The sequence below is a fragment of the Ascidiella aspersa genome, chromosome 6 (genome assembly GCF_963924565.1).
Source record: "Ascidiella aspersa chromosome 6, kaAscAspe10.2, whole genome shotgun sequence".
Taxonomy (NCBI): Eukaryota; Metazoa; Chordata; class Ascidiacea; order Phlebobranchia; family Ascidiidae; genus Ascidiella; species Ascidiella aspersa.
In genome coordinates, this window is record NC_139452.1 from 30,807,569 (window position 1) to 30,819,775 (window position 12,207).

At 35.0% G+C, this 12,207-nt stretch overlaps 2 protein-coding genes across 2 annotated transcripts; one reads left to right on the plus strand and one right to left on the minus strand.

Moving 5' to 3' along the window:
* Positions 1-1,476: 1,476 nt before the first annotated feature.
* Positions 1,477-2,661, plus strand: LOC146141264 (aurora kinase A-like). Its single transcript, XM_083391882.1, has one exon. It carries the CDS (start codon positions 1,533-1,535, stop codon positions 2,454-2,456), a length of 924 nt encoding a protein of 307 aa, XP_083248008.1. The 5' UTR covers positions 1,477-1,532; the 3' UTR covers positions 2,457-2,661.
* Positions 2,662-4,369: 1,708 nt separating this feature from the next.
* On the minus strand, positions 4,370-10,924 carry LOC146141265 (uncharacterized). Its single transcript, XM_083391879.1, has 6 exons — positions 10,716-10,924; positions 10,023-10,248; positions 7,742-8,058; positions 7,090-7,410; positions 6,251-6,483; positions 4,370-5,161 (listed from the first exon to the last, which is right to left on the minus strand). Exons 1-6 carry the CDS (start codon positions 10,894-10,896, stop codon positions 4,946-4,948), a joined length of 1,494 nt encoding a protein of 497 aa, XP_083248005.1. The 5' UTR covers positions 10,897-10,924; the 3' UTR covers positions 4,370-4,945.
* Positions 10,925-12,207: the final 1,283 nt, after the last annotated feature.

Sequence of the window (12,207 nt, forward strand, 5' to 3'; positions counted from 1 at the left end):
CATCTGACATTATATATGTTTTCTTGGGCGCTGGTCTAGAATCAAACCACAGCGCTGAAACAAATATTCAATCAACGCACAATATTTGGGTTAGGGTGTCGGTTATTGTTTGGGTGAGGGTGGGTCAAGTATTATTATTAAATAATATTGCTTAACCTACCCAAACGCTAAGAAAATACCTAAATAAAAATATTATACTTATTAATTTATATTCATTCTATCAAGCAGAAAACACAGTAAGCTTTCTGTATATTTTGTCTAGTAAAGTAAATTATTTTGTTTAAAAGCGCAATTATTGCAAGTTTGAACTTTTATGTTTTTTACCCTTAAAACATTGTTACATCTGACATTATATATGTTTTCTTGGGCGCTGGTCTAGAATCAAACCACAGCGCTGAAACAAATATTCAATCAACGCACAATATTTGGGTTAGGGTGTCAGTTATTGTTTGGGTGAGGGTGGGTCAAGTATTATTATTAAATAATATTGTTTAACCTACCCAAACGCTAAGAAAATACCTAAATAAAAATATTATACTTATTAATCTATGTATAAATTAATATTGAATCACTAAGTTGATAGGAAGAGACTATTCATCTGGACACCAAAGTAGTTTAAATCGACATAACTAACTGGTGCAAGCGTAAAAGGGCGATCCGGTCAAAAACCGACAGGCACCTCCCGAGGTTATTTCCACGAATAGCAAATTAAATTCAAGAGATTTCCGAAAAAAATTGTTTAAATTATGCAGGAAAATTAAATCTGGCCAAATAGTCACTTCCAAGCCCTGCTGGAAGGTATGGCTCAACGAGATCTCGCGCGTGCACGGCCGAAATAATCCGTGTGACCGGGTGCAACAAATATTTACATATTTTTGGTGCAGTTCAGATTTTTTTGGGGTGCACTTTTAAAAGGTTCAAAAATTCTCACGGGTGCACTTGCCATACTTTCCGCAGTGGCTTCCAAGTTGATATATTGAGATAAAAGTGCTCATAGTAATATTATGTTTTATTTAAACCTAATAACCGAACTTGACAATATATATTTCTTAACTTCAGATTAGAAATTTTGGCCTGAAAAATTCATAAAAGGTGTCTTCTAGAACACTTAAAAAACCTAAAGTTGATTTTGGTCATATTATCTAATGCTGCTCAAATTTTAGCTGTAACTTTGTTCATATCCATGCAATTTTAACTTGCATAATCGTCTCATTTGACAAAATACAAATTTTTTAATCCGGTATCCACTGTGAAAATATGGTAAAGATTGGAAACTTTTATTGAGATGTTATGCAGGTTGAAAATTAAGCGACTGTAAAAGGTCTCTGCTAAAATTTGAGGGACTATATTTAACACAAGGAATAGTTTTTTTTTTCCTTTCAAGGTTGTACGGTTAAACATAGAATATAACTAAAACGTAGAATGTCAGGATATTACAAATTGAGCTAAATTTCTGTAAACGTTTTTAGATTTTTATTTCATGCCATTCCTAAGTTCTTTTTGTTAACTGATTTTATTTGATTTCCACGAAGATGAATCCGTCCACGTCTTCGATGAAAGCTCCATTGAGCGATCTTAACAAAAATAAAGAGAAAAAAGAAGGAACAGCTGTTGTGGGAAGAAAACCAAACGAATGGTCGCTCAAAAACTTTGACATCGGTAAACCGCTCGGGCGAGGAAAGTTCGGGAGCGTATATCTTGCTCGAGAACGCGACAGCAAGTTCATCGTGGCTCTTAAGGTTTTGTTTAAATCTCAATTGGTGAAAAGCAATGTTGAACATCAACTGAGAAGAGAGATTGAGATTCAGTCTCATTTGAGACATCCGCATATCTTGCGACTCTACGGTTATTTCCACGATGAAACTAGAGTTTACTTGATTCTTGAGTACGCCCCTCGTGGCGAAATGTTCAAGGAGCTTCAGAAAAAAGGCAGGTTTTCCGAAGAGCTGACGGCTACGTACGTAGCAGAGCTTGCAGACGCCCTCAAATACTGCCACAGCAAGAATGTCATCCACCGAGACATCAAGCCGGAAAATCTGCTCATGGGTTTACGAGGAGAACTTAAAATTGCCGATTTTGGTTGGTCTGTTCACGCTCCATCGTCAAAAAGACAAACCTTGTGCGGAACCCTGGATTACTTGCCACCGGAGATGGTAGAGGGCAAAAACCACGACGAAACTGTCGACCTTTGGACCCTTGGGATCCTCTGCTACGAGTTCTTGGTCGGAAAGCCTCCGTTTGAGTCGCAGACGAACCAGGAAACTTACCGTCGAATCACACAGCTGCAGTACAACTTCCCTTCATTTGTGTCGGACGGCGCCAAGGATTTGGTTCGTCGATTGCTCCAACGGACTCCACACCATCGCATTCCACTCGACGAGGTCATGGTTCATCCGTGGGTAAAGGCCAATGCAAAAGTGCATAAATTTGGACCCAACGGAAAACCTTTAGAATGATCCGACACTTTGCTATCCATGATTTGTTGCTCTTCTATGATTCGTGCCACGGCTCTTGTAAATATTGTTCTACTTTTTCTTAATATTTTGTGTATTGCCATATTCTTTCAATATTGGTGATTTCCTTTGTGTAATTTTCATCTAAAAACACTGCTTTCAAACCTGTGGTTATTACATTTATATGACGAGATTTTGAATGCTCTTTGTACAGCCTTAAGAAAGTTTAAGTAACATTTAAATTGTGAGCTGTGCAAAATATAAGAAAAAGAAGTTAAGATCAAGTCAGACTGCAACTTTGGTGAGCAAAAAATATTCCTGTTTTTTGTTAATAAGGTTATTAATAAGAGCTGGTTGGTCATCAAACCTGGAATAACTCAGCACTTTATTACTAACTATAAAAGATGCCTTGTTGGAAGTTAATATAATCAAAACCAAAGTATGAAAAATTGGGTTTAACTCATTTTAACTAGATTTTGCTGAAAGCTTATGACATCTGCTTTACAAGAGCAACTATTCTGTGATTGCGCATTAATGAGATATTGAACCACGGTTTTTGAACAACCGGTAAATTAAGGACAAAGTAGCCTTATTAGAATGCATATTTAAAAATAATACAAATGGTTAGTAATTTGAAAGTTTGCATTTCTAACTTATTGGACTCAAAAAGACTGAAATTAGATTAAAATCAACATCGGAATAAAATACGGTTTCAAATAATACCCAAAAAGAACTAATATCTAATAGTCATAAAAGCATCTAAATTAATGAGACCAGAACTAGTCAGAATAAAGGCCATACAACATTTTAATTAACCCATAACCCCACCCCAAACCACACACCTAACTCCCATAATAATTTCAACCTCTCAGCTTTAAACAGTGTGGTGCCAAATCGGTGGTGCTGTTCAAACTAGGGCACCTGAACTAATGCCAGTTGTGTCCCCAACCGTCTCATTCCCTCTCTTTTTTTTCTTTCTTTCCCTTTTAAGAAAGATGAATATCAGATTTACCCCCAATATATAAAATGATTTAATAAAAAACAAATGTAACAAATTACATAGTTACATTCAATGCGACAGCTGTCTTTGCTTTTTGGCAATGACAAATGAAGTAACTAAGAGACAAGGATGTTGCCAATAAACTAAAAAAAGTTTCAATTAGTGTAGCATAATGTTAACAACACTAGATGATAAAGAATCAATAGGCTTCTAGGCTAGCTTGGTATTAGCGGGTTATCTGAACTAGGCTAGCAATACCTACAGCCGGCACAACTTTTCTGTCCCATCAACTGATGTGGATATTTCCCCTTAAAACGAGAAAATTTACCCCAGGTTAAGAAAGGCTGCTCTACAGTTTAAGGTGTTAGTTTTTTCTATTTTAGTCCTATTCCAATCAATTTAGGTCTTATTAGAACAGGTTTAGGTTGTATTTAGAGGGTTTTAAACCTTATTCTGTCATGGACATTCCCGCCATACTGGGTAATACAATCTTAAGGTTTTTAATTTTTTTTAATAACCACAACACTATTTAGGGTTGTATTGTGCAGTAAGCATATTGTGAGACTTTATGAGATTACGGTATTTGCTTATGTGAGAGAATTATTCTATGTGAAGCATCGCCAACTCACACCCAAGTGTTAAATGATACTCATATGGGTGCCGTATATCTTAACCAGGTCAAATATATTTGGAAAACATTCCTATGCACACATAAAAGATATTTGAATTTCACTCGTGTGTTCCCTGTGCAAAAAACATTTTCAAGAAAATAAATTGGTTGTGCGTCTTATAGCCGGGTGCGCCTTATGGTCGGTAAAATACGGTAGTTCATACTTGTTTTAATGCCATATAATATCACTTAAACTTTACCTCACAATCGTGGTTTCACTTTCTTTGTTGTTTAGCGAATCACAAAAACACTTTTGTAATTTTATTAATTGATATTGCAACATATACATTTAACTAACAGTTGTGTGGGTAAGTTAGCATATAAGAGAAAGTTAGTAAAATGCAACACAATCATGTTTATTCAATGTTTTACATTCGGGATAATCTAGTATAATTTGTTAGCTCAGCCTTTATTACAAGCCTCTCAAAAACAACGAGGTCTACTACCAAATGTTGTTGTTTTATACAGAAATACGCAATTCAATATTTTAACACCAATAAGCCAATTGCAGTTTAGCAAAAATTAAAAACAGTTTACAGGAATTTCAAAGAAATACATGTTGCAACATAAGGGTTATACATATGACAATGATTGGTTTGGTGAAAGTGCAACGCTTTACGAAGATAATGTAGTTGTTGTCCAAGCTGTTTTGGTTGGTGTTGTTATGGTTTTGTTGTTGATGTTGTTTTTGTGATTGTTGTTGAGCTGTTGTTTTTATTAGTGTTTTGTAGTAGCTTTTGTAGTTGTTGTTGTTGTTGTTAATGTGAGTGTTAATGACATGTGTTGATTATATCACGTTTATAACGTTTTTTTGTCATTCATTTAACCATAATATCTTATATTCTGTTGTTCGTTGTGGGAATGTGGTTGGTTGTGGGAATGTGGGTGTGAGTGTGTGTATACTTGCTGTTGTTGTTGTTGTTGTTGTTGTACCCGTTGTCGTTGTTGTTGTTGTTGTCCACACAACCCTCTTGTAATGTCCAAGTTGTCGACATCAATAACTCCACTCTGCGGTCCTTTCCTTCCGACAATACGAATCTGAAAAAAATAAAAAAGCATTCAGTTATTATCAGTCATTTCATGGTCTTACTTTTTTCTAGACGATGAACAAGTTATGCAACAATTTTTTTAACGATTAATTTATTGGAAATAGACATGTGTCTATATGCAATGTGGCTCCCAGAAACTTGTACTTACATATTTAGAATTTTTTTGTAATATTGTATTCTGGAAAGATTTTTTGGTAAAGAAATCCTACCTGGATTGCTGTGTAAATGTAACACATATTTTCTAAAAGCTGTTTTCCCCTGTTGTTCTTTATATTTTACTGAAGTTGAAAAAAATACCAAGCAGGTTATAACAAAAATTGAGCGAAAGTTAGGTGTTGTTTAAAAGTAATTTTACTGCTAGATGCAAACACATGCTTTTATTTTTCATCGGTGGTTTGTTAAATATTTCAGGTTAAGATTTTTACCTGCTCACAAAAACTACAACCTCAGTTTGGTTAGGTCGCCAACTGAAGAAGTTTTTTATAGTTGTTATAGGTTTCCGAGTCCAGCTCCTGTCAAAAGCGGCCATATTAGGTTTAGATTGGTTCTGCGCAGTCAGACTCAGGATTTTGTTAGTTTTACGTGGTGTTACTTGGGTCCCAAGTCCGACTCCGCAGCCCTGGCCAGGTTTATTGAGATTTTTCTCAACTTTTTTTACCATTATTTGTGTAGACATATGAAGACATGACCTCATTAAAATTGACTTTTTTCTCTTTAGTTTGAGCTTGCAAAAATAATTGGGTCGTCAAAGCTTCATTGTTCTATTTATGCTGAGTATTTGGGTCACTGTGATAAAAAGTTTAAGAAGCACTGATTTTGTTCAATTTGTTAAAAATAGAAATGGCCAGTTTTATTAAAATTGACTTTATTTATGCTACTGATGTTTTTTCTTTGTTCACTTAAGCTTACACAGAGTTCATGAAAGAGAATTGGCCTGTCAAAGCTTCAATGTTATACTTACGCATAGTATTTGGAACACTGCGGAAAAAAAAGGTCGCGAAACACTGGTTTTGTTCAATTTATTAAAAATAAATTTCACTTCTTATGTTTCAGCTTTTCACTCTTAATCCCTACTCACCATGGAAGGTGTCCCGGTCTCGACCTGTACTTGCAGTCGTCTCCAGTTCAGCATCTGTTCGTACGTTTGAAACAACGACCGACTATTAAGGTAAACATTCAAGCGACTTCCAACCACGGGCATTCTGTAGTTCAAATGCACACAGAAGCAGCCTTGTAGTCCACGTGTGGTGTGTAAGCTCACCATATCCCCTGCAGATAACTGCGAACCCATTTGCATGTAGCGGTTACCACCTGAGAACAAATAGTAATTTTTTTTAGTTTTTTTAGAAGAAACTGCAAAAAAATTGACATGTCTTTGGTGTTGAAACCATTTTCATGTAGCAGTTGCCATCTGAAAGCATACAGGATTGCTACCATTTTTGTAAAATAATTTAGAAGACTTAAAAAACATTTTTGAACAAAACTGTATAAATGTTATGATCAGCACAATACCAAACAACTGCGAACCCATTTGCATGTAGCAGTTGCCACCTTAAGCAACTGTGTGTCAACATAATTGTTACTGGGTTGTTAAACAATTTTATGAAATAATTTTAAAGAGTTTTAAAAAAAGTTTTTAAAAAATTAAAGAAAAACCTTTATTGTCGTTAAAAACCTAAATTTTACTCGCTCAATAAAACTATAAATTAATAATGAAAGTAAAAAGGTTTCTAAATCCTTATATGTATATATTTGTCCCTAAGTTATAGTAAAAAACAACAAAAATATGTAGATTGTGTTATATTGTGGCACTGTGACAGTATTATAAAATACCGAAAATAAAACCTTTTTATTAAGTTGTCTAAAACAATTACAAAAACGTTTTCCATACATTTACTTAACGGACGTGAAACTTACCGGCATCACTGGTCAATCTCCACATTGGTTGTCTCACATAAGGACGCCGGTATCCTCCATTGGGATAATTGTTCCCATAATAATTTGGGTTTCCTCCGTAATAATAGTTGCCACCAATATTAAAATCGTCTCCATAATAATTTCTCCTGTTGTTATATATTCCTCCATTATATCCCCCGTTATCGTACCCCCTGTTGTTGTACCCCCCGTTGTTGTATGGTCCACGGTTATTGTATGGTCCATAACCACTGGGACGATACTGAGAAACGCCCGTGTTCATCCATCCGTTGTAGTTATTTGTTTGAAAGCCTGTCCGGTACCCTGTGAAGATTTGAATAAGTTACGAAAACCTTGTAAAAAAATACTGTCATTTGAATTGACATTTTAATTTTTTTAATTTTATGAAATAACTACATTAAATGATTTCGTAAACATTAGAGTTTATCTACAATTTAAAATATTTTTTTATTCAAAAAAAAATATATGTATTTAAAATATTTGCTTTTAATTGACATACGTAGCGCGCTGTATTTGTAAGTCATGAGTGAAACTGACACTTTCAGAATAGCACAAATGCAATAATTACAGTCGCAAATTTACACCACTATAAAACACTTCTTTTTGTTGATTTAAAAGCTCAAAAGTTACTCACTGTTAAATGGAACTGAACTTTGTCCCGGATATCTGCAAGTCCGTGGGCCGACGACCAATCCACTTGCTGCTGCGACAGGCTGTGGTGCTCCCCCTGGTGGTAAAACAGGTACTTGCGGATTTACTTGAATAGGCGATGTTGCAGGCCCCGGTACGATAGGGTTGACGGGTCCTGGGGGGTTAACTGGTCCTGGGGGATTAACTGGTCCGGGGAGGATAACGGGTCCGGGGGGGTTAACCGGTGCTAGTGTTGTCGGGCAACCCACTACCGATAAAATGTCGGTTTGAAATACACTGAAGCTTCGCACGACTGTAGCCCTGCAAAAGTAAGGAGCAATTAAACACAAAGAAAAAATATTGTGAAATCTATTTCAGTGATTCTCAAAGTTTTTCACCTTGCCTTATAGGATTTCTTCAGATAATGGATGACCCGTTTAGTTTTTAAAACAACTAAAATTGAAATTTTATTGTACAATAATTATCCCAACATTTAGTTTGCTACTCTTACTAACTATATATACTTTGTTTGCACAAGCTGTCAAATATTTAATATTCTTATTAAAATTCAACAAGAAAAATAATTTCCCGAGTAAAATAACTTATCAAGTGCCAATTTGGCTGCAAAAACATACAATCTACAAATACCTCAAGGCAAATTTATTGGGTAGGGTGTCGGTGAGCATTTGGGTGTGGCTGGGTCAGGTATTATTATATTTAATATAATTGATCAACTGAAACCCAGATGTTAACCTGCACCCTAACCCAAATAATCAGCGTTGTGGTATTTGTAGATTGTATGTTTTAATTTTTTGCGTTACTTTCTACAGACCAAATAGAAAGAGCCCCCTTTATTGCACCAAGCTTTAGAAGTAAAAAAAATAATTTAGCCCACAATATAACATAAGATACGCTACAATATTTTTTCAGGATTCTCAATATTTTTTAACTTATATTATATACTTTTAATAATATAGAAGATCGATTTTTAAATCGCTGTTGACCCTTAAGTTAGACAGAAATTAACCTGGTTTAGCCGTGATATTAGCATATTTGGCTTAGATATGTTTGTTCTTTTGGTTACTCATTTTTTGCTGCTATATTTTCAGGCAGAAAATTTCTACTGGCTTGGAATTTCTTTAAAGAGTTTACAATACAGATTGGTGCTGCGTTTGCAACATTGCCCATGTTCAAGCAATACCACTTCATCAAATCAAGTAATGCTTTTTTGAATACTTTTAAAATGGTTTCCCAGTTGTCATATGGTCGCATAGTTAAAAAAAATGGAAAATACTTTGACCAAATGTTGACTCCAAGGCAGGATAAGGTATGACGTAATGCTTTCTGTAGTTAATTACTTGGGTTAGGGTAAAGGTTAGCGTTCAGGTTAGGGTGGGTCAAGTATTATTATATTAATCCTCTTAAGTCAATAGATGCCAAAAAATACGTAACATGTTTTTTATCGTTGTGAGCTACATCATGCCTTATCTTGTCTTGGACTCAACGTTTGGTCAAAGTATTTTCCTGAAATCTTTGTTATTACTTAAGTTAGGTGATTTCCCTTTGTTGCTTTCATTTTTGCTGTTTATGAATTTTAACTTTCTGTTCCCGAATAATTGTTTTTTTTAAATACACTTGTGGTTTCTCCCACCGAAGCCAGTGTTAGTTTTCATGATAGATGTTGGAAGCCATACCTATTTAGCAACATTTTTTTAAAACATTTTATAGACGCGGTCAGCTGGTTGGATAAAAGCTTGGCTATGTTACTTTTAGTGATGTTGAAAATTTAACGTGATATGCCAGCTTACAAATGTTCAAATAAATAATGTGATATGGATTTGATGAAATTTTTTTTCTCACACTGGAAAATTTATTGTTTTTTTTTTTTTTTTTTAATTTATTGTTTTCTTAAAATGTTTTACCGCGGGCAAAAATACAGCAGCGCACCTGGTCATAGAAATCTTACGTCATACTTAAGGACAGGAGCTTCTAATAAACTAGGGCCGACGCCATATGCGGATCCAGAATTTAGGTTTAAGGGCCATAAAATTCTTAGGAATAACGTCACAAAGTTACGTCATAGCGTGACGTCATTAACATTTAATCCTAAAAACCTGTTCTCAAACGGGGTTCGACTTGGCACATTGAAAACGGTTTAGCTTTGACTAATTCCATTTCACACTGACATGCTTACAACAATATCATGACGTCATTAAACAATTAAATCCATTAAGCAAATAATAAAATTTTGGAACGGCTTGAGTCTGTTTGTATTCACAACTCACCTGACAGTTAGCGGACCAATGCATTGATCAGGTGCCCGCCATTGAAACATGATCACTGACGGTTTAGGATCGGCGTTGGAATGTGTTAGGGCGTCGTTTGCCCCCCGGCATGTGATGGTCTTGAAGTTCGGGGGAGGGTTCACGAAGTTTCCAACCGGTGTGCCGTCTTCGCCCCCCTGTCGCACTTGGATGAAAACCCCCTTGAAAGTGCCCCCTCTAACGTAAACTGCAACGTAAAACAAAGTAGGTAGTTTGATGTAGAGAGGAAAACCAGTGTTGTAATGACTTAAGTCAATGACTCGACTTAAGTCACTGTTTTTAAATATCTTTGACTTGACTTGAGTTTAATGTAGAGAGGGACGCAACGTCCTTTAAACATCGCTTGTTCGGGGCGAAGTTTATCAAACTGGTGCGTCGTTTTAATTTTCCGTGAGATTCACAATAATTCCGTTTGTACAACAATTCTTAAAGAAAGCGATTTAAATAGGTAGGCGAAACGTAGGTTAAAAACTACGATTAACAGAAAAACTGTTTTTTGATTAACATTATGCCTGGTATAGCAACAGTTTATATATCTTAGACTAAATACATTATTTTTTAATTCGCCCTGAAGAATGCGATTTAAATGTGTTGTTGAAACGTTAGTTAACAATTTCCAGAGGAGCTGTTTTTGATTCTTATTATTCCACTTACTGCTATAGAATCCGTTTGTTTGTTGTGTCGCCTCCACCTTGTAACCCAGGGTGGGGTTAGGTTGGTGACCCATATTTATGTGGCCCTGGGGAGCCATAGACCCACATACCGAAGTGGGTGCGCCTTGACGGAAACCAAATGCGAGTCCGAAGAATACGCACAGCAGAAGTAACTTGAACATTTTGCAAGATTTGCTCAAATTGCGACTCTTTTCTTCTGAAACATACAAAAACAGATTTTTTACAAACAGTTTTGATTTTATTGAAAAATTTAAAATAAGTAGAATTGCCATATTTTATTTTAATTTTTTTTTTTCAAAGTTTTTCTATTTTTGAAAGCCCGCAAATTTATAAAAAATAATATTAAATTTGCCGAAACGTTTGAACAATAAAGCATGTCGCTTTTTACGTCTATTTGGGCCGTTATTTTCACCATTTAATAATATTAAACATTTGATAAATAGTTTTTCTTCGATAAATAAACCATTCAGAATGCAATCAATAAAACTTAATAATGACGTTTTCTAAACTTATTGTAGCGTGTTGTCGGCAAACTATATTATTTGTACGGTATTTTTTAACAAAATCATTTCGTCTGTAGGTCTAAAATAAAAATGTAAAAAAATAAATTTTAAAGCGTTTTAAAGTATATAGTTATTTCGCTATGATTTATTGTTTTTTGCAGCAATTAATATTAATCCCAGATGCGATTACGTTATACTCCACAATTTTGTTTTCTGTTAAGCAGAATAGTAATTTAAATTCACCGCGAAAAAATATACTAAAATCTCAAGGCTTGGTAATTGAATACAATTACTTTAGATTTCGGAATATTGTTCACGGCTGAGCACAAATAAAAAGTAAAATATACTAAGAAACTTATGCCTTGCTAGCTGAAACAACAGCTCTGAACTGCAAATCAACTTTCTTACGCCAGACATCTTAGTTTAGCGTTATTTCGCGATAATCAGGTGACATTTCCACCTTCTTCGTGCAAATGCAGTTCCGCCTTGAATAATTTAAGTTGCGCCATCATGACAAAGTGCTTTATTCTGCCAACCGCTAATCACCTTTACGTGCGAGAATTGCGAGAATACTGGATGGTATTCAAGTATTTCCGCCAGCCCATGCAAATATCTTGTTATATAAGCAAATATCTTGTTATATAAGTTTCCAATTCAGTCGTGCGTTGGTTTACGTTTGAAATGGGTATTTTGGGTTGTAGGCCTAGTCAACCCTTGTAATAGGCTACTAAAAACTATCATAAAGTGACTTTTTCTAATAAATCACTTGCGTTTTCCTGTTTAACAGTTTAAAATCACTTTACTCTGTAATTTTTTAAGAAAACTGGATTAATGTTCAAGTATATTCAGCAGCCCATGAAAATAACTTGTCACATAAAGCCCCAATTAATTCGCTTGTTGGTTTTAGCTTTAAATAAGAAGGCATTTTTGTTTTATGGAAACCTTATAGACCCCTTTAAATACTGTAAA

What these genes read in the sequence shown, in the direction of transcription:
- LOC146141264 (XM_083391882.1), top strand. Translation starts at nt 1,533, where the DNA reads ATGAATCCGTCCACGTCTTCGATGAAAGCTCCATTGAGCGATCTTAAC.
- LOC146141265 (XM_083391879.1), bottom strand. Translation starts at nt 10,896, where the DNA reads ATGTTCAAGTTACTTCTGCTGTGCGTATTCTTCGGACTCGCATTTGGT. An exon ending in AACAAACGGATTCTATAGCA is followed by an intron (nt 10,249 to 10,715) that starts GTAAGTGGAATA and finishes TTTACGTTGCAG; the next exon opens with TTTACGTTAGAGGGGGCACT. An exon ending in ATTGGTCCGCTAACTGTCAG is followed by an intron (nt 8,059 to 10,022) that starts GTGAGTTGTGAA and finishes TTACTTTTGCAG; the next exon opens with GGCTACAGTCGTGCGAAGCT.